Here is a 22,163-nt window from a genome sequence, read left to right on the forward strand (position 1 = left end):
AAAGAAAGAAAGAAAGAAAGAAAGAAAGAAAGAAAGAAAGAAAGAAAGAAAGAAAGAAAGAAAAAGAAAAAGAAAGGAAAATGTCAGCCCCGGGGGCTGCCATCAGAGGGACTCAGACCCGCCAGGCCCCGAGACACCATCCAGTCCTCCCCTGAGGAAGTCCTCAAAGAGGAAGCCAAGGCCCTGAGACTGGAGGTGAGCCTTCCCAGGCATCCCTGCCAGCGACAAAGCTGGACCTTGGATCCTGGCCTCCAGATTCTCAGCTCTGGGCTTTCAAACACTGCCACGCTGCTTCCCTGGCCCTGCCCACGTCTGCCACGCGGCTGCCTGGGTTGGTACACATGCATCAGCCATCTGTGCTGGGGTGGGGGGGCAGAGGGACTGGTGCCCAGCGTGGTGAGGAGCACCAAGAGGGGGTAATGGTGCCACTGCCACATGACGCAGCAGGAGACCCCAGGAGGCTTCAGGTGGCACGGTGAGCAACGGTGCCCCAGCTGGATTCTGCCGGGGGGGCCACGCCTCAAGTGGGGGGGGCCATGGGAGCAGGAACCAGGCAGTGAACGGGGGCAGAGGGCGTGGATCCAGTGGGGACCACAGAATGAATGGGGAGGGCATGCAGCCAGAGCGGGGCGTGTGGCCAGTGGGGATCCAGGCAGCAAGCATGCCTAACCACCCAAGGCTGACCTCACAGAGGGTATTCTAGTTCTCCTAACACCCCTCCCCCACTAGGATCTGCCCTAGGCACTTTCCAGGCCTGGAGGACACAGGGGTCTGACCCACGTGGGTGGCATTTTCTTGGTCCCAATGCTAAAAGAGCAATTCTCCATCATGCCTACTGGAAATTGACCAAGTATCTGATGACTGAGCAAAGACATTTCTTACACGCTTACTCAGAAATCCATGCTGCCTGCCTCCACCAGCCATGCCTAGTCATGGAACCTGTTCATGCTGACCCAGCAGCAGCCCCACCTGCCCCTCCGCAGCTTGGCCCCTGGGCCCAGGCTGTGAGCGAGCAGGAGCCCGAGCCCCCACGAGGTCCCACTGTGGCCTCAGGATGGACAGCACCTCCTCTCCATGCTGCTCGCCTCTCTGGGCTATATCCCTCCGGCCTCTCAGACCCCAGTGGTCACTGGCAGGCACCTGAGGCCCTGGTCCAGATTCAGGGCAAGGACTGAGGGTCAGGCTCACTTCCTATACTCTCTGGGAGGTTAGATTCCAGAATGTCCTTCACCCTGCCACTCAGCCCTGGCCCTGACCCCAGGCTTGGGGTTCCCTCAGCTGGAGATGCTACCCACTGTCCCCAGTTCTCACCCCCCTCCTCCTTGTCACCTAGCCCCAGCCCGCCCTGCTTCAGACACATCAGCATCCTCAGGAACAACCCACATCTCCTGGGCCCCAACACCAAACTGGCTGGTCAGTGGTTCTGCTGGACGATTCCCTGTGTCCTGGGAATGGCCTCTGCATCTCGATTCTGCTAGCTACTCCAGCCTTGATTTCAGATCCTGACAGGGAACAGGGCACTGGTCTGTCCCTCCCATGTCACAGTGCTCAGAAGCCTGGTATTCTCACATAAGCAAGCATCAGAAATGCAAAAAGGATTCACTGCCATTTCAATGAAATTCTTTCATAGCTGTATCAAACATGTTCCCATCCCCTGGTCCCTCCTTCTGAGCAGAAAACACAGCAAGTGGTGAACTCCAGGTACTTCATCGAGCTAACACATTCTATTACTCATTTAGATAGTTAGATAGGCAAACTGACAGACGGACCACACACACACATATTATTTACTAGTTAAATAAGGAAGAATAATTGCTACCCAAAGCATTTCTTCCAGAAAAAGAGAATATCTCATATGCATATGAATATTATAATTCAAAAAGGAACTATGTGGGGGCGCCAGGGTGGCTCCGTCAGTTAAGCATAGGCCTTTGGCTCAGGTCATGATCCCCAGGTCCTGGGATGGAGTCCCGTGGCGGGGGGAGCCCCTCCCTGCTCAGCAGGGAATCTGCTTCTCCCTCTCCCTCTACCCTTTTCCCTCCCCGCCTCGTGCTGGCTCTCTCGTGTGTGCATGCTCTCTCTCTCTCTCTCAAATAAATTAATAAAATCTTAAAAAAAAGGAACTACCTGAATAAAATTTCATTCACCAAAACCACTCATACTGATAAGTGGAAGCTCCACACATCCTCTCACCAGGATACACAAGGGGTGAAAAAGAAAGTGCCCCTAAGTGGGGTGTTTGTCGACTGCACATCTAATATCAACCCAAAAGCTGGATGCCTGCCCTCCCGAGGGGCTCAACCATCATGCACACGAAGCCAATGTGGAGTCCCACCGAGCCAGCACCCCCACCCAACAAATGTCCACTCTTGCCCACTCTTGAGATGATGTGACAGCACAGGCCAGAAAAGCCACTCCTTCGGTCCACAGCACAGCTGATGGCATCTTTGGTGAGGAGCCCAGATAAACACACACACACTCAACCTGCAAGCAAACGCCGGCTTCCCTGAATCCTAATAAGGACTTTTTTTTTTCCTTATCAGAAGACACTATCTTCAGAGAATTTGGTTTTGTTTGAAGCCTTGTCTGTCATCCATGCCATTGCTAAAGACATTAGAGACAGACCCACACTGGGAAAGGCCACGGCAAAGTTGCCGACACACGAAGGTCGTGAGGCATCTCTGGTTGTTGTTAGAAACCAACCTTAACTTAAGCAGGAATGGGGATCGCTGGGGACACAGCAGGAAGCTCCCAGGAGGGGCCGAGGCAGGGGCATGGGACAGGTGCAGGGTAGAGCCCCAAGAGCCCTCATCACCCAAGCAGCAGAAACCACGAACCGTGTGCCTCCAGAGGATGGGACAGACCCCGCCAGCACTTCCGGTCACACCACCCCTCCCGAGAGGCCACACCCAGCTTCACACCGCTCGTCCCAGGGAGGGCCTGCCCCCTGCACGGCCAGTCTGCCCATCAAAGTCAGGTGCTGTCAGCAGGGGGCGGATGCCGGTCTCCGGTTCCCACCTGCGCACATGGGAGGGGCGTCTGGAGCTACCTGTGCAGCCCTGCAGCCCAGTCTCTCCCTGCACCGCCGGGCACCGCCCTGCACCTCGTGGAACGATGGGTTCTCCAGCTGTCTGCCCTCACCGCCCAGCCCCACATCCCCCTCTTCTCCACCCCTCCCCTTCTGGATTTTGCATTCTGCACTCTGGTTTCTGTCCCCAGGCACGGCGCCACGGCTTCATCCACGCAATGACAGATGCCATCTACAGCAGCAGGTGAGGTTTCAACTCAGAACCCCTCCCGTGAGCATCTTCGGAGACCGGACCATTCCACAACCTTCCATACGTGAGGCCTGCTTGGCAGCAGAAGCCCGGCCGGCTGTGGATGCGAATATCATCATTGACGTGTCCCCACCGTCCTCCCCAGCCCACTGCTGAAGAAGCTCTCCAAGGCTGCAGTGACTTTCTCCTCCCCCTCAGCATGCTGTCCCCGTGATGAGGGAGCAGAAGGCTCACTGAGGACAAAGCAGAAGCTGGTACCCTACGCTCCCCTGCCGCCCATGTGGTATGTGTGACATTCCTCAGGCACCCCTGGCTGCCCTAAAGGAAAAACAAATGGTTAACTGATAGAGATTACAGTCTTGCAGGACAGGAGTCTCCCTCAGTTTACCAATGTGCTAGTGATTTACAAAGAAGAAGCTTTCTTATCAACAGCCTAACTTCCAGAGACCCATAACTCAGTTCCTGAAGCCCTAACATCACCCTCCCCTCCATAAAATTAAGGAAGGCTGAGGCAGAAGGAAATGTAAATAACATGGAATTTCTTCTAAACCTAAAGCCCACTGACAAGGACATGTGATAGGAGGAATGTAACATTCCTCCAGGAAACTCCCAACTGTCTTCATATTAGTTCCTCATTAGAGGGGGGAACAGCCTTGGCTTGACAATAACCAGGCCTCCAGTATCCTGAGAGTCTTTAGCATGTGACAGTCCTTTTGGACACCCCCTTTTTCCTCACCTCCCCAACTCCTGAGTATATAATCAGCCACCCCTCGCAACCCTGGGGCAGCAGCTCTTTCTGACCATGGGTTCTGTTCCCGAGCTTTAACAATCACCATTCTGCATCATTCTGCACCTCAAGAATTCTTTCTTGGTCGTCGGCTCCGGACGTCACCCCAGTGAACCTCACCTATATTCCAAAATTGCATCATTTGCACACTCAGATGGCAGAAGCCCCAAGAGGGGTCATGGAGACAAAGCACTATTGCTGTCTTCACCCACGAAATTCCCCTCTGCCCCACCCCCACCAGACGTTCTCCTTCCTTGGGGTTCATCCACTCCCTTCCTGCCACGACGTGTCTGTTTCACATGGGCTTCGCCTGATTCCCATGACCATCAGCGGAACGTAGCTCAACACACATTTACAGCATCCCCACCCACAGGGGGCGGTGCCACTCGACCGAGACTACATGCTACACCAGCTGGGAGTTCCCTGCCTTCCCCAGAATCACATTTACAACTTTTTTTTTTTTAAGATTTGATTTATTTATTTGAGAGAGAGACCCAGCGAGAGAGGGAACACAAGCAGGGGCAGAGGGAGAGGGAGAAGCAGTCTCCCCGCCGAGCAGGGACTGAGCCACCCAAGTGCCCCTACAACTTTTTTTTTAATTAATAAAATGTTGAAACATAAAGCAGTTAAACACAAACTCTCTATCCCACATGCCTTGATGCAAGGATCGACGAGGCAAAAATCCCAGGTCAAAACCATGTTATTCTTGACAAAAAGTTCCTAGGCCTATCTTAATGGTTTACGCTGAAAGTCTGACACAGGGATCTCCACATTTAGAAAAACGAAGGGTTTTCCTATACTGAAGGACGGGACAATGAAGGACAGGACAAAAAGCTTTTGATCTGGGGCACCTGGGTGGCTCAGTCATAAAGCGTCTGCCTTTGGCTCAGGTCATGATCCCAGGGTCATGGGATCCCTTCTCCGCGGGAAGCCTGCTTCTCCCTCTCCCGCTCCCCCTGCTTGTGTTCCCTCTCTTGCTGTGTCTCTCTCTGTCAAATAAATAAAATCTTTAAAAAAAAAAAAGCTTTTGATTTAGAGATTCTTAAGTAAATTCAAAATACAGAGTACAGCAATGTCCATATTAAATACTTAACTCTGAAGAATTTCAGTATATTTCATTTTTCCCCTCTTCTTTCTACCCTGGGAACATCATCCTCAAGACTTTTGGCAGGTCTAGTCAAGGTCCACAATGAGCAAAATGAGCTGCCCTTCCACCTTGGTTTCACCCGCAAAGCGGAACAATACTGCATTGGAAAGAAAACTACAGAGGACAATTAAGGAACCACTGCCAAGCGCACTCAGCCACTCAGGAGAAAGGTGTGGGTAGGAAACCAAAAACATACAGAACAGTCTGGAGGCCTCATACCTAGCTGGGCGAGGCGTGTGCCCCATGTTGCTATAGCACTAAAGTCCCCCTCAGGTCCCCCACCCTGCAGAGGCCTACAGAGGGGCACGGGGACCATTCCTCCCTCCAGCTGCACTCTGAGCTATCAAAGACCAAAAAGTCATACAAAGAAAAGGAGCCAGAAATGGCAGGCTGTACCACATCTGGCCACCAGGCTCCACGACCTTGGGCCAAAGCTCCAGACCGTGTCCCACTCCTTGAGGTGACATCTGCAGCGCTCCCATAACTCATCTGGGCCCTGGTTTTGGACACAACAGGGGACTGCTGCTAACATAACCCCAGGGGCAGAAAGCGGCCAAACAAAATCCACAGAATGAATCAGCCTCCGCATCTTCAAAACCAGAACTCGAGGAGGGCAGAGAGGGTCAAAAAGAGACAAACCATCAGCCCAGCTCTAGTCCCTGGCTTGTCCAACTGCTGGAGAGGGTCAAGACAGTGATCCTCAGACCAACATGAGACTTCTCACTGGTGACCTATGCTCCCCAGGGCTCCACAAAAACAAACTGGAATCTAGAATCCGCTACCAATCAACCGTCCAGGTAACTAAGGGCATTTTCAGAGATACAATACTTAGAAAATGTACCCCCTCCCACCAGAACCAGAGACTCTTGCTGAGAGAACTTCTGGAATAAGGAGCCAGAGACACAGAGACCTGTAGACACACACACAGCAGATGGGAAGAGCGGATCACTCCATACAGTAATTTCCCCTAAAAGAAGCCCAGAGAACTCTCCAACCAAAGCGCTCCGGCGATGCAAGGTTAGAACAAGAAGTCAGAATTCCTTTGGTTTTAAATTCTCAGAGACACATCCTGCCTGTCTGAGGAGCTGTTGACCACAATACCACCCCCCACGTGGAGGGCTCATCTGCATCCTTCCGAACACTTCACAGACTGGCCAGGAGTGCTGCCCCAATTAGCAAGTAAAACAGAGAAGAAACAAGTGCTTCGAAGCTCAATTTAAATGTCCACGATCAGAAAGTCAAAAGGCCAGAAGCCGGAACTGAAATATGCTTGTATTACAACCAAGCCTGTAAGGTTGATGAAGGAGATCACTGCCAGGCTCACAGAGTGCTGGGAGTCCCCCGGGAAGCTCAGGCCCCCACCCTCCCAGCTCAGACCCAGCCAGGCTGCACTGAAGCTGTGGACCAAGGACTCCATAGGGACCCCACAGCAGCCAGAGAGCCCCCCACAGCACTGTTCCCTGCTCCTCCTACAAAACAAACCCACAAAAAATCCTGTATCATCAAATCAAGTTTTTGTTGTTTCTAAAAGGAAAAAGATTAATCCTCAGAAGCAGGTGGGAGAGGAGAACATGAAAATGGGTGGGAGAAAAAAGACTTCAGGAAGATATTAGAGAAAACAGATGTGTCATAACCAGAAGGAAAGAGGGTGACAGTCATCAAAGATGACTCCACGTGGCTCCTAAAGGCAGCACGACTCTATGAGAAGGCCCTGTGCTGAGCGGGCACCGTCCACCAGGCCTGGGCCCTGTTCTACCTACCCCCTCTGACAAGCACACGCGCACACATGTACGCTCCATTTGATCTTCCCCGAGCTTAAATTCTCTGTGCTGTGGCCACTTCACAAAACGGCTGTGAGGACCATGCACGATGCCCTGGTCTCCCAGTAGAGGACCCAGTGGCCGGAGTTACAGGGCAAGGTCCAAATGGAGGGTGTAAGTTAGAATTCTGGGTCTGGAGCACCAACCCCAACATCCCACCCCCAAAACCCCGATCCATCCGGGGGCAGCAGTCATGACAGACAAGTCACGAAAAGTATTTTTAAAAGACTAATGATTTGCAGAGCAATGGGGCTAACATGCAGGCAACCACCATGAGCCCGATGCTCTGAAGACATTTTGTGATTTCATCTCCCTAAGGACCGCGAGACAAGGGTGTCATCATCCCCATTTTACACGTACACAAACTAAGACTGGAGGAGGCGTGTGCAGAGTTACATAGCTAAGCGCGCAGGTTAAAATTTGAAGATCAGGTAGGCCATTAAAGCCCAGGGACAGTTGGTACGCCACCTGCTTGACTTGAAAATGCAAGAGCATAAGGCAAATGCAAGTTTCATGGTGGTGTTTGGGGTCACACCGGAGAAAGGCAGTGGGGCTGGGACAGGCGTCACCAGCTGGCCGAGGGGAGCTCAGCGTCCCAGGCCATCGGGCTTGCTCTGATCGTCAGCTGGAAGCAGAGCAAAGAATTCTCCAAGACCTCGAGAGTGCTGGCAGGGACAAGTGCACAGATGCACTGTCGCCATAAATCGAATAGCTCTGACATATGACATTCTATCCTTCACCTTTCTGAACCCGACATTCCCTTTGATGGATGAGCGCGTGTTGGCAGCTTCCTGCTGCGCTGGAGGACGGGTCTACAGTGGCTCTTTGCAGGTCTCAGACATGCCCAGCTTCCCAGAGGGGCATGGCCCCTCCACCCAAGGTCTTGGGGAAAGGAGTTAATGTCAGCCTTATCCAGCCACCCTTGGAAAGCACCTCCCTCACCGCAGGACTCCCTCCCCCAGAGTTCTCACCCTGACTCAACATCAGAATCAGAATCTCTTGGGGAACTTCAAAAAATACTGCTGCTCAGAGCCTTCCCCAGAGACTCTGATGGACAGGACTGCAGAGGGGCCCTGGTCTCTAAGGCTCCCATGTGATCTTCTGAGACCCTCAGAATCTGGCTGGTGTCTCTTCCCTTAAAGCTACAGAGGCTCAGAGCTCCCCTTACGCAGGTCCTGTGGATGCGGCACAGGAAATCCTCAGGGAGCGGAATCCGTGGGCTGAAAACCCTGCACAGACCAGGCCCAGAGCACCTGCATCACAGAAGCTCTGACTTCTGATTGGCGGCTGCTCACTTGAAAAGCCTCCAAGACCTCCTCCCCGACATCCACCCCTCTCATCCTACCCACCCCTGGCTAACAAAGGTACAAAGCATCCTGTTCTCCTCACAGGGGAGCAACTCTGAGTGCCCATCATTGAATCCCCAAAGCCATCAATATTTCCCAAGTAAATGAATGAACATGTATTATGATCCAACAGAACTGATAATCATTAGCTTGTACACTGTTTTGTTCTTTCTATATTGCTTATCAGGCCAAAAAAGGAGGAATTATTCTTTCAAAATAGCATTTCTCAAACCTCAATCACCTGCTTATTATCTTTGTGAATTTTTCCATATCCAAGTACCACCTGCACTTTTACTTCGTATTTTTATTTAAATCAAGAATTTTAATGGAAATACATGACTGCAAAAAGGAAGCCTTTTTGTAGAAGACAACATAGGAAAATGTCTTCATGATCTTGCAGTAGGCGAAAAGAATTTAAACATGCAACAAAAGCACTAAAGGAAAATACTGACGATTTGTCTGTATTAAATTTAAGAACATCTGTTATTCAAAAGATAGCATTACTAGAGTTCAAAGATAAGCCTGGAAGTGCAAGAAGATATTACTGTGCATACATCTGACAAAGGACTCACATCCACAGTAATTTTAAGAAAGGCAAACATAGGGGCGCCTGGGTGGCTCAGTCGTTAAGCGTCTGCCTTCGGCTCAGGTCATGATCCCAGGGTCCTGGGATCGAGCCCCGCATCGGGCTTGCTGCTCAGCGGGAAGCCTGCTTCTCCCTCTCCCGCTCCCCCTGCTTGTGTTCCCTCTCTCGCTGTCTCTCTCTGTCAAATAAATAAATAAAATCTTAAAAAAAAAAAAAAAGAAAGGCAAACATACAAGGGTGGCTCAGTCAGTTAAGTGTCTGCCTTCCCCTCAGGTCATGATCCCAGGGTCCTGGGATCGAGTCCGCATCGGGCTCCCTGCTCAGCAGGGAGCCTGCTTCTCCCTCCTCTGCCTGCCACTCCCCCTGCTTGTGCACTCTCTCTCTCCCTCTCTCTCTCTGACAAATAAATAAATAAAATCTTAAAAAAAAAAAAAAGGCAAACATACAAAAAAAACCCTCCTATAAATCAATAAGAAAAACAATGGGCAAAAGATCTGAGCAGGCATTCATGAAAGAAGATATTCTGATGGTGCATGAGCATTAGTCATTTGTCTTCAGGAAAATGCCAATCAAGACCACAACAAAATGCCAGGACCCACACACCAGTATAAATACAATTAAAAAGACACATATCAAATGTTGGCAAGGAGGCAAAGCAACAATACTGGTAGAGAAGTGTTAACGGGACAACCGATCTGGAAAGCTCTCTAGGGGAATTTACTAAAGATATAAATTTGCAGGCCCTGTGACACAGCAACTCTACCAAGGTGCAGATACCCAACAGAAACTCACTCACACATACACCAAGAGACTTATATGCAAGAATGATCCTAGAAGCACAATTTGTGATAGCCGAAAACTGAAAACCACCCAAATGTCCATTAATATGAGAATGAATAAGTAAACTGTGGTACAGCCATGCCACAGAATACGATAAATCCCTGAAAATACACGAATCATTAACTATACACAATAGCATGGAGAAATCTCATAAACATACTATTAAGTGACTGCAATCAGACACAATGTATGATTCCATGAATATTAAGTTTAAAAACAGGCAAAAGTAATCTCTAATGGGGATTATCCTTGAGAGGGAACAGGGCTAGTGACTAACTGGGGTGAGAGGGAGGCCTCATGGTCTGGTCATCAATTTATGATCTAAATGTTAGTTAAAATAGTGCATTTACATTACATGTGAGTGGTGCATATGACAATCCAATGTGTTATGCTCTTAAGATTTCTAGACTTTTCTGTGTGTGTTATACTTTAATAATAATAGTAATAATAAAAAGACTTTGCTTTTCCTGACTACTACATCATACTAGTATCAACTAAGTCTATTTGTCCAATTCAGAAAGAGGAAAAGAGAATTATGCTGAGTGAAAAAACCCAGTCTCAAAAGTTATATACCATATGGTTTACTTCATCTAACATTCTTGAAAAAACAAAATTATAGAGATGAAGAGCAGCCTAGCAGTTGCCAGGAATTAGGGACTGTGGGAGGGGGTATGTGGCTAGAAAGGGATGTTACAAGGAAGCCCCACAGTGAAGAGATAGCCCTGTATCTCTCTGTGATGGTATTCCCATGAAATGGCAGATGTGGTACAAGCATGCAGGACTAATGCACATATACACACATGGATAATGGGTGGAATCTGAATATGCTCCGTAAATTTTGCTATTATACCACAGTTATGCAAAATGCCAGCACCAGGGGAGGCAGAGTGAAGGGTGCACAGGACCCATTTGTTTGCAACTTCCTGTGGATCTCTAATTATTTCAAAATAAAGGTTTTTTGTTTTTTTTTTAAGACCCCTTGAAAAAACTTTCTCACAACGTGTTCCAGGTTATTTAACGTATCTCATAAAATCACCAGTTGTACAGAAGTATCACAGACTTTGGGGAATTCTTATTTAAGCTTTTGCAACATCTCCCAAACACATCCTAAAAACCTACAAAGACCCTAAAAAGAAAGATGCTCAACCATGCTTCAACCTAGTGCCAGATGTGCAAGAATATTCCCCACAGCTGAGTCAGATATCGACAGGTGGAGAAAAAAAAAAAATGGAGATGACCAGAGGAGGGACAGAAAACCCTTCATCCCTCTTGTGTGCATCCATTTTGAAGTCCAGGGTCTGCAGCAATGAGAAAATTGAAAATTGGACACCATCTCCAAAGCTCAGATCTAGCTTTCTGAGGTGGCCAGGTGTTCACCTCTCCTCCCCAACCCCCATCAGCTTTCCACAACTGTTTGGATTGGAAACTCAGAAAACAACAGGAAGGAGGGACGATTGTCACACGGAAGGACAGTGTGGGGCAAAGACAAGAGCACTGACAACAGCATAGGAAGGTAATTGTAGTTCCCCCATGTATCCCATCAGAAAAGAGGATCTAAGAACTGCAGCCAAGGAAGAAATCAGCACCTTGGGGAAGCAAAAATATGTAGAAGATAAAGAGCTGCTTGAAACTGAAAACTGTATTGAGCGTTTGCATGCCTACCGGGTCAACATCTGTAGATCTGAGAAAGGGCTGCAACTGCCCCCCAGTGGAGGAAATATGACTGCATTTTGCCTCATTGAAAGAAGAGTAAAGAATAAATCACTGATATGCCATCTATGAAGGACAAAATTCCACAAAAAAAGAACATGAGATATATCACACGAAAGACTCCAAGCAATAATGTACCTTTAAAAGTGATTTCATGTAACAATGAGGAAAATATTTTTCCTAAAATTGTTCATCCTAATTATAGAAAAATTATTTAAAATAAGGCCAGGGACTCCTGGGGGGCTCAGTCAGTTAAGTATTTAACTCTTGATTTCAGCTTAGGGGTCATAGGATCTAGCCCCACGTCAGGCTCCACACTCAGCAGGGAGTCTGCTTGAGATTCTCCCCCTCTCCCTCTGCCCCTCCTCTCTCTCTCCCTCTCTCTAAAATAAATAAATAAATCTTTACAAGAAAAAAGGTCAAATATTAAAAAAACTACAAACCCAAAGGCAGAATTAAAACCTATGGAAAGATCCATTATTTTTAACCTGGGATCTTTGCCAATGAAGTAAAGAAAAATAAGTAAAAAGTATAAGAAATGGAAAGAAAAAAAAACAAAATTGCCATTATTTAGCATATATTATGATTTTGTACCCAAACCCAAGTAAATATATAAATAATTGTTTTTAATAAGAGTTTAGCAATGTTGCTGGATATAAATCAGCATAGAAAAAAAACAACTGTCCTCCTGTATACTGGCAATAAAGAGTTAGAAAACTGAAATTAAAAGCATCACAAAATAGCAAATATCTAAGAATAAATCTAGTAAAGATGGGCAAGATCCATTTATTGGGAGATATTTAAAAAGATTTAACAAGTGAGGAGATATACCATGTTCATGGATTAGAAGACTTAATGTTGTAAATATGCTAATTCTCCCCCAAGTTGATTTATGGAATCTATGAAACGGTCATCAAAATTCCAAAAGTTTTCAGTAAGGTATTTGATGAACCTGACTGGGTGGTGTAAATATATGTGTGTGCATGCACACTTTTAAAGAAGAACTAGGTCCTGCTCTATTGGATATCATGATGTGTTATAACACTATACTGGTTAAGAGAGTAAGGTATTTTGTGTATGGGTAGAAAAATGAATTAATGATAAAGAACAGCAAGACTGAAAACAAAGCCATACATATATGGACTCTGAATCCCCAAGAGACAAAGGTAGCACTGCAAAACAACAGGGAAACAAGGAAAAAATAAAACTGAATTCTAACTTCATATCATAAATAAACAAAATCCATTCCAGGTATTTGAAGACCTAACTGTGCAAAATAAAAAAGGAAAGAGAGCTTTAGAAGACAGTATAAAACATCTTTATGACTTTGGAGCAAGAAGGGATTTCTTAAACAAGTCGCAAATAGTAGCAACCAAAAAGAAAAAGAAAAAGATATATTTGGCTACATTATAATTAGGAACTTCTGTTCTTTACGACCCCATAGAAATAAAAAGGAAAAAACAGAGAACATATTTGCTACCAACATTATAAAATCAAAATTCAAACTCAGAATGGATAAATCTATAAGGAAGAAAATAGAATGGAAATGTCACCAGAAAAGATACTCAAATGACAAATCTATGAGAAGATGCTGAACCTCATTAATAATTAGGAAATGCAAATGAAATCACAGTGAGTCACCACTGTACACCCGCCAGATTGGCAAAATACTAAAGTCTGATCATACAAGAGTTATTCAGAACGTGAAGCCTGGAGCCTACACAATGCTGACAGGAAGTCAGAATGGCGTGCCCACCACCCCCCCCACCCCATGGACGGAAACAATTGAGCATTTGTTCAACAGTGAAGCTAAACGCAGCCATTCCACATCTAAATGTATACATACTTGGAGAAACTTAAGCCCATGGGCGTTAGGATGTATGCAGGAGTTTGTCATGGCAGCGTTTTTCATAAAATACAGAAACTGGAAATAAGTCAAACATCCATCAGCACTGAAATGGATAAAAAAATATTGTTGTATAGTCCCATGATGGAATCCTACCCAGTGATGAAAATGAAGGAACTAAACAAATATAGAATGTTAATAGAAAATTATAAGACACGTACGACTTTATGACAGCATAATTCCATTTATATAAATTTCAAAATCAGGCCAAACTAGCTTATTTAGAGATACAAACATAAGTGGTAAAGCTATGAAGAAAATCTGTTAAAACTGGGGTAGAGTTCACCTCCAAAGTGGAAGGGATAAAGCTGTGATAGAGAAGATTGATAAGGCTCTACTTCTTGACTCCGGTGATGGTGACACAGGGATTGGCTTTATAAATATTTGCTAAAAAAAACATATGTTATCATTATGTAATTTTCCTATGTCTGCTTTATTTCAAAACAACAGTAGGAAATATCCTACATGAAGCAGTAGGAGCGAAATATTACACAGAAAATCACATCAGTGATGTGCTAACAAATTTGTAAAGATTTCAGAATGCATATTGAAAGGAAAAAAAAAAAAAAGAACAAATAGTAACAGCAATTTTTTTTGTTGTTGTTAGTGGGGGGTACTATAAAAGAGACCAAAAAAATCCTTATAAAACTTAAACTACTCTTACCATATGATCCAGTAATTGTGCTCCCTGGTATTTGCCCAAATGAGTTGAAAACATGGCCACACAAAAACCTGCCCATGAATATTTATAGCAGCTTTATTCATAATTGCCAAAAGTTGGAAGCAACCAAGATGTCCTTGCATGAATGAGTGGATAAACAAATGTATGCAATACAGCCAGACAATGGAATATTATTCAGTGATAAAAAGAAATGAGCTGTCAAGCCATGAAAAGGCATGGAGGAAATTTAAGTGCATATGACTAAGCGAAAGAAATGAGAAAGCTAAATGCTATATGATTCCAACCACATGAGATTGTGGAAAAGGCAAAACTCTGAAGATAGTAAAAAGATCAGTGGTTACCAGAGGATCAGGGAAGGGAAACAGAAATAAGTAGGCAGAGCACCGGGGATTTCTAGGGCAGTGAAACCATTCTGGATGGTACTGTAATGGTAGCTGCGTGTCATTATATAAATTTGTCAAAACCCATAGAATGTACAACAAAAACCGTGAACTCTCCTGTAAACCATGGACTTCAGTTACGAAGAACATATCAAAATTCCCATCACTTGTAACAAAGGTATCACGGGAATGCAAGATGCTAATAATAAGGGAACCCTTGGGGCGCCTGGGTGGCTCAGCCGGTTAAGCGTCTGCCTTCGGCTCAGGTCATGATCCCAGGGTCCTGGGATCAAGCCCCGCATCGGGCTCCCTGCTCAGTGGGGAGCCTGCTTCTCCCTCTCCCTCTGCCTGTCTCTCTGCCTACTTGTTCTCTCTCTCTCTCTGTCAGATAAATAAATAAAATCTTTAAAAAATAATAATAATAATAATAATAAGGGAACCCAGAGGAGGAGCAGAGATACAGAGGAACTCTCTGTATTCTGCCTTTATTTTTTTCTAAATCAAAATCTAAAACGTCTCAGGCGCCTGGGTGGCTCAGTCAGTTAAGCGACTGCCTTCAGCTCAGGTCATGATCCTGGGGTCACTGGATCGAGTCCCGCATCGGGCTCCCTGCTCGGCGGGGAGTCTGCTTCTCCCTCTGACCCTCCCCCCTCTCATGCTCTCTCTCTCTCATTCTCTCTTTCTCAAATAAATAAAATCTTTAAAAAAAAAAAAATCTAAAACGTCTCTAAAATAAATAAATTAGCTGATAAATCAACAAAACGTAAGTACATAAACTGCAAAAGGAAAATGTATCAACAGAGTGACGATGTCTTCAAAATAAACCTTATCAAAATGAAAAGAATAGAAAACCTGATAGATCAATAACCATAAAAGAAAGTAGATCTATCAAAGAACTTCTTCAGTGGAAAATGCCTAGTTCTTGTTCTTTCGAGCTTTCAAGGAATAGATCATTCTGTGTTCCTGCACGGTAACAGGCCTTAAAAAAATGAGTCAAGTGCCCAAATGAATGACCGATACAAAGGTCCCGCAATGGAACCTGTTGGTCGAGTCACTGTTGTAAGTGCTTTATTCAAGCTATCTTATTAAATACTTATCCCAATCTTACAGATATGTCCAATTATTACCCCCATTTTGTATCTGAGAAAATTGAGGCACAAAGAGATTAAATAACACGCTCAAGACCACACATCTAGTCAACTGTGGACTGGGCTTTGAGCTCAGTACGGTTCCAGAGTTCTTAACAACCCTACAGTGCAATGTATAAACAGAGGGTCCTGTCCTTCACATACAAGGAGCGCTCATAAAACAACACACACACAAGGAGAAAATGGGCAAAAGACTGTAAAAGTTGTCATAAACCTTTCGAGAGAGCAGTGATAACTCCATGCAATTCCTCCTCCAGGAAGCATGAACTCAAGGAGCAAGCGAATGAGTGAAGACACAGACAGAAGGAGTGTAGAAATGTTCACAACCTGGGAAGAACTGTCAGTTACGACTCCATCATAAAATGGAAAACCACTTCACATCATGCCATAAGAGTATTTGATGACATAGGAACATAATAGTAGCACTTTAAGTGAGAGTAGAAGGTTACAAAACAAGACTATTTCAGTTTTGTAGAAAGTGTGTGTGTCATCTACACACATACCTGTAATTTTGTTCCTGATGCATGTAAGTGCACACGTGCATGTGCATGCACACACACACACACACATACGGAGAGACAAGATTGGAGAGAGAGACTCCAAATGTTGACTATGATTATCCCTGGAAGATAAGACTATGGATTTGTTGTATTCCCTTGTTTTTTTTTTAAGGATTTTATTTATTTATTTGAGAGAGAGAGACAGCATGAGCAGGGGGAGGGCAGAGGGAGAAGCAGACTCCCTGCTGAGCAGGGAGCCCGATGCGGGACTCAATCCCAGGACCCCGGGATCATGACCTGAACTGAAGGCAGACGCTTCACCGACTGAGCCACCCTGGCGCCCCATCCCTTCTTTGTTTTTATACATCTTCCACATTTTCTACAAGGTGCATCCATTACTTTCATAGTCAAAATATTTTGTAAGCCAGGAAAAAAATCTATTTTAGAACAGCTTCCACTCTGAGTTAAGTTTCTAATTTTTTTTTTAAGTTTTAGGGTATGACATGGTGAATTTGGTTTTCTGCTAACGCCATCCTGAGTCAGCAACATAGAAGTCAAGAAGAGGATCTCATCACAGAAGGGCTGAGAAGATGGAAAGAAGACGGGCAGACTGTCACAGGAACAAAGTCCCCAGAGCAACAAGAAGCACGTTTCTACTCTGTAAGAGGACTCCTGTGACCTTGGTCGACCAGATCCACACCTGGGGTAAGCTGGGTGACAGACATGAGCGGAGCCCGTGGGTGCTCCCAAGCACATCAGAACTCTGGTTCCCGACCCCTTGTCTGGGACATATCTCTATGCTGGCACCTCCACTGTGGCCCAGGTTCCAAACGAAAGCTTCTACAGCCTGTGCCCACATGGCATTAACAGAACTCAGTTTACACTCGCGGGTAGCAGTGAGCCCGGGACCCCTAATCGAACCCAGTGAAGGCCCTGCCACAAAACCACTGGAAGAACAAAATAAATCTCTCCCCATTGCAAAGGCAAGCCAGAAGATCCTCACAAGACACGTGTCAGAGACTGAAGAATAACCTTCTAGGCATGTTTGAGACACAGTGGAAAGTGGGGGAGCTAGACAGGTATGGAGGAGCCCTTGGTGTCCCATCTGCCCACATTCATCAGGCTTCCCAAGCAAGGTGGGTCCGAGAGGGATGTGACCCTGTCCCAATTCTGGCCCCTCGCCTCCCCTCTCACTTCCAAAGGGTCTGAAATACCCCTGGAGGAGATGTGACCGTGTATCATAGCATCTGCCAGGTCAGCCAGGACTCACTCCCATGCCCTCAGCCGCTGTGCCAGATGTCTGGGGGAGACCAGAGCTGAGCCCCCGAGAGGCACCTGGCCATGCAAAACCGGGGAAAGGATCACAACAAGGGTTTGGATGAAAACCCAAACTGTCTCTGCTACAGCGAAAAACTCTCCAGTATCACACACACACACACACACACACTAAGTGGGTCAATCCCCAAGCATACCTGGCTGAGGCCTCAAATCTCACCCAGCCCAGGCACGAGGGAGCTCCGGTTCACCAACATGCATCGCTTTAGGAAAACAATTCTACTTCCATGATGGTGGGAAATCACGTTCCTTTCCTACTGATCCAAGAGCATTTCCTGTGGAGGTGAGCCCTGCTGTTCTGGGTCATGAAGAAGCCACTTGAACATACATGAAATACCTGCTCTAGAGCCCAGAACACTAGTTGCAGCACAGGGCAGGTGCTCAATAAACAAGTTTGCCATTCTTGTTGAGTGCTACTCCAAGGCTGGGTGTATCCTGAGGACAATCAGGGGAGACCAAGCTCTTGAGTACTCATATCCTCCCAGAGGAGAAGAGCTGCCCATAGGAATCACTATGATGTGAGACAGGAAGGGACTGGGACCCTGAGGAGGAGGCGTAGGAAAATGAAAGAGAGGTGATCAGGGCAGTCTTCCCGGAGACAGCATTTGCAGAAAAGTGAAGTTCTCGGCAGGGGTTGACAAGCCTCAGCCCCTGGGATGGCCAGACCCAGGCCACCACCTGCGTCTGTATGGCCCAAGAGGTAAGAATAGTTTTGTACTTTTGTAATAGTTACATCTTAAATGGTTATTTAAGTAATGACATAATATCCTCAATTTTGCTTCTCGGCCAATAAACCATATTTTTACGATCTGATCCTTTAAAAATGCCTGCCAAGTCCTCTCACTGAGGCACAAAAAAACCCAGATGGCAAATAAAAGCCATCGCTAATGTTCACTGAGAGCTTGCTGTGGGCTGTGTGTGCTGTACCCTTCGGACACTATTGAAACTTCAAAATAATCCTCTAAAGGGATCTCTTCCCCACTCTTGCAGAGGAGGAAACTTGAGTCACAGAGAACTGAGGAACTTGTCCAGAGTTGCACAGGCAGTGAGAGTAGAACCTGATCCAAAGCTGTCCTCTCAATCACCAACTGAGATGCCTGTCCAGTTCCCTTTGGAGAAAACACATAAGCCATGTGTTTCAGCACAGGACATGGTGTGAGAAAAGCCCGTCTGCCTTGGGGGAAAAGGAGGCAGGGGCCAGAAATGAGAAGCCAATAGAAACAAGCAAATTCTCTCAAGCCCTCAGCTCAGAACGGGCACCTGGGCACTCCACCTTACTCCAGCGGATGCAGCGAGGCATGGGCCGGCCCAAAGTCAAAGGCGCTCTCACCTTTTTTTTTTTTTTTTTAAAGATTTTTTATGTATTTGACACAGAGAGAGAGGGGGAGAGCCGGAGAGAGCAAGCACAAGCAGGGGGAGCAGCAAGCAGGGGAGAAGCAGGCGTCCCGCTGAGCAAGGAGCCCGATGTGGGGCTCGATCCCAGGCGCTCTCACCTTTTATGAAGGGAACTGAAAAGTCACATGGCAAAGGGCTGGACCCAAGGAGAGGTGAAGAACTAGAGCAATAATTCAACCAGCTGCGCCAATTATTTTAGGACAATATCCAAGATGCATTTTGGACACTTGCCCGAGTGGACGCTGCTCCTCAGCCCATGTACGTGTTCTCTCCGAGAGTCGCATCTGAGGCAAACTCGCGATGTCATCGCTCACATAAGGGGGGAGGGGTTAATATCTGTACCACCCACCACCTTGAAAATGAAGCGGGTCACATCTCCATCTGCCACCTTGCACATGATGTAGGTGGCATCTGTTTAACCCACCACCTGACCCCTTCATTCTGCCACCTCTCCAGCAAGGCCCCCCAGGGAGACCTGAGCAGAGACAGAGAGGAGGCTGAGCACAGGGTCCTGAGAGTGCCCGGCTAGCTCTGTGAGACCCCGTTCCACCCCACACCGTCCCCCAGGCGCCCCTGCCTGACCCCAGGCCAGCGTTCCTAACTGCTGTGTTCCCTGCCTCCATGACCACAGTCCTCTCTCTCTTCCATATTGCATATCACGGCCCCCCACAGCGTCTCTCCCTCCCGCGTCATGCCCGATTCCTCAATCTTGTTTTAACAGAAGAGCAAGGTAAAGAAGTTTCATAGACCAGAGTCACTCGTCACGCACTCAATGAATCAGAGCCACAGTGACTGCTCAAGAGACCAGGGACCCCAACCCATCAGACAGAGCTCTGACGCCAAGGCCAGGGGAGCGACTCTGCGTGGGCTAGCGTGTGCGTGTGCATGCGTGTGCGTGTGTGTGTAAAGAAATAGGCCCTGAAAACTCTTTTTGAAAATGCCTTCCCGGGCGCCTGGGTGGCTCAGTCGTTAAGCGCCTGCCTTCGGCTCAGGTCATGATCCCAGGGTCCTGGGATCGAGCCCCACATCAGGCTCTCTGCTCGGTGGGAAGCCTGCTTCTCCCCCTCCCACTCCCCCTGCTTGTGTTCCTGCTCTCGCTCTCTCTCTCTCTCTGTCAAATAAGTAAATAAAATCTTTAAAAAAAAAAAGAAAATGCCTTCCCAAATCTTAATAATTTCCAATTCTGGTAATGAATAACTAAAATAATTAGAACCAACCCTGGTGCTGAAGCTAAAAAAAAAGACCTAGACAAAATATTTTTTAAATGTTTAAAGCACTTAAAAATTAACAAGATAGTAAGGGACTCTGAGGCCCAAGTAGGATGGGAGCAAGAGCCCAGAGAGAGGAGGCCAGCACTGGGAGCTGCCTTGCCCTGGGGCATCTGAGATCCTGAAGGAACAGCTGGTGTTCAGATCAGCCTGCTGGGACAAGGGAACGGAAGTCATGCCCAAGGCCCACCCCAGGTGGGAGTCTTATTACCACCCATCTCGCTGAGACCCCAAAGGTCACCAGGGTTCATCAGGGTGAATAAGCAGAGGCACAGCCCCGCATCACACGTGTCCTCAACAACCCCTCTTCCCCGCCCAAAACGCTGGGTCCTCCCGATGGCCATGGGTACCCTACAGAACTGCCGCATTAAGATGGAATAGAATGCTCATTTGTGAAGTGATTGCAGAAGGTCCCTGCTGCTGAATTTCTGTTTTTATTTAAGGATGCACCGTTAGTCATACCTATGATGGCTTTGGTGGTGCATTTCTGCCTAAGGGAACATGCCATTCCCTTTCTGACAATCGACGCTGTGACACGGTGTCCGGGCTCACACAGCAGCTGACCACGGACCCTGCCTCCGTAAATGCAAATTTGTGAAACGCTGTGTTTATTTAAGCCGCTGTACTGCTGAGCAGGAAGCCTAGAGCCAGAAAAGCTTGGGTTCAAATCCCTGTTTTGCCACTTAGAGGCTCCATAGCCACAGGCAAACGGCACGTACTACCAAGTCTCGTCTTCCTTAGCCATACAATATGGATAATGGGGACGATGACACCACAGACAGGCATGGGGAGATACCAAACGGGAGGCCCAGGGCCCGGCCTTCAGCTATGGAGAGCTGAGGCACTTAGGAAACTATTAGCATTAGCCGAAGTGTGATCCCGGATACCCGAGCTTATGACAGACACAATAATTGTAACGCTGGTAGCCAGTCATAGTAAGAGCTATTGCAAATGGGCCAGAGTTGGCCCAGGAGTCTAGAAGTAACGGCTTCGACCATCCTAAGGTAAGTAATTAAAAGACTAATATTTTTACAAGGGAGTAAGACCCCAAGACTAGCATCACGGGGCTTGTAAATAGAAGACTTGCTCTCTGACTCCAGAGGCCGCAGGGGTCTGGTTGGGAGATAAGAAATGGACACGCAATGTACATGGGCAGTTGGGAGGCCCCACAAGAAAGGAAATGAGATCCTAGTGGGGTTGGAGGCGGGGAAGCGGAAGGGGCCGGGAAGGCAACCCAGGGCTCCGGGAGATTCAGAAATGACTTCAGTTGAGCCAATGGGGAAAAGGTGGCTGTGGATTACTGTGCACTGCGGGGGAGAGGGCAGCTTGGAAAGTTTGCACCCCCAAACGATAAAGGCAAAGGAGAGGCCGGAGAGGCCGGAGAGGCCAGCGGCCGCCCCAGGCAGCCCCAGGGGGATCTGCAGCTGGTATCTGCTCCAGGGAACCAGCAGGAGGGTCTCTGCAGAGCCTCACTCACCCTTGCTGACATCACCACGGGCCACGGGAACGCTGTGATCACCGTTGGCAGCCTTCTCAGAGCTCTTAGTCCTCACGCCTTTTCTGTTGCTATTTTTACCTAAAAAGAAGGACAGAGAGGAATGCCTTTACTTCCACATATGCCAGAGCCCTCCCAGGACGGTGAGAGCTCCACTATCTTCTGCAAAGCAATGTCTGCCCCCTCTGTGTCCCCTGTCCCCGGTTGATGGCACCCTGGACTCTGAGGTGCTTGCTAGAGGTTATAGGAGATGCAGCTTGTGATTGTGAACACCCAGGGAAATAAACACTCCTTCAGAGAGGGAGATAAACCTAAGAGACTCTTCACCGTAGGAAACAAACTGAGGGTCGAGGAAGGGGACGTGGCGGGGGGAGGGGTAACTGGGTGATGGGCATTAAGGACAGCACGTGATGTAATGAGCACTGGGTGTTATATGCAACTGATGAATTACTGAACTCTACCTCTGAAACTAGTAATACACAATATATGTTAATTAATTGAAATGAAGTAAAATTAAAACAAATTTTAAGAAAGAAAGAA

At 47.2% G+C, this 22,163-nt stretch overlaps 1 protein-coding gene across 1 annotated transcript in view; it reads right to left on the reverse strand.

Annotated features, from left to right (window-relative positions):
• CPXM2 (carboxypeptidase X, M14 family member 2) overlaps positions 1-22,163 on the reverse strand; it is a 159,081-nt gene that overhangs the window by 98,474 nt on the left and 38,444 nt on the right. The window contains exon 3 of the mRNA XM_044916228.1: positions 21,606-21,704. Within this exon, the coding sequence (XP_044772163.1) occupies positions 21,606-21,704 (99 nt within the window). The remainder of the gene's footprint in view (positions 1-21,605; positions 21,705-22,163) is intronic.

This window comes from Neomonachus schauinslandi, chromosome 6, assembly GCF_002201575.2.
Source record: "Neomonachus schauinslandi chromosome 6, ASM220157v2, whole genome shotgun sequence".
In the NCBI taxonomy this organism is placed as follows: Eukaryota; Metazoa; Chordata; class Mammalia; order Carnivora; family Phocidae; genus Neomonachus; species Neomonachus schauinslandi.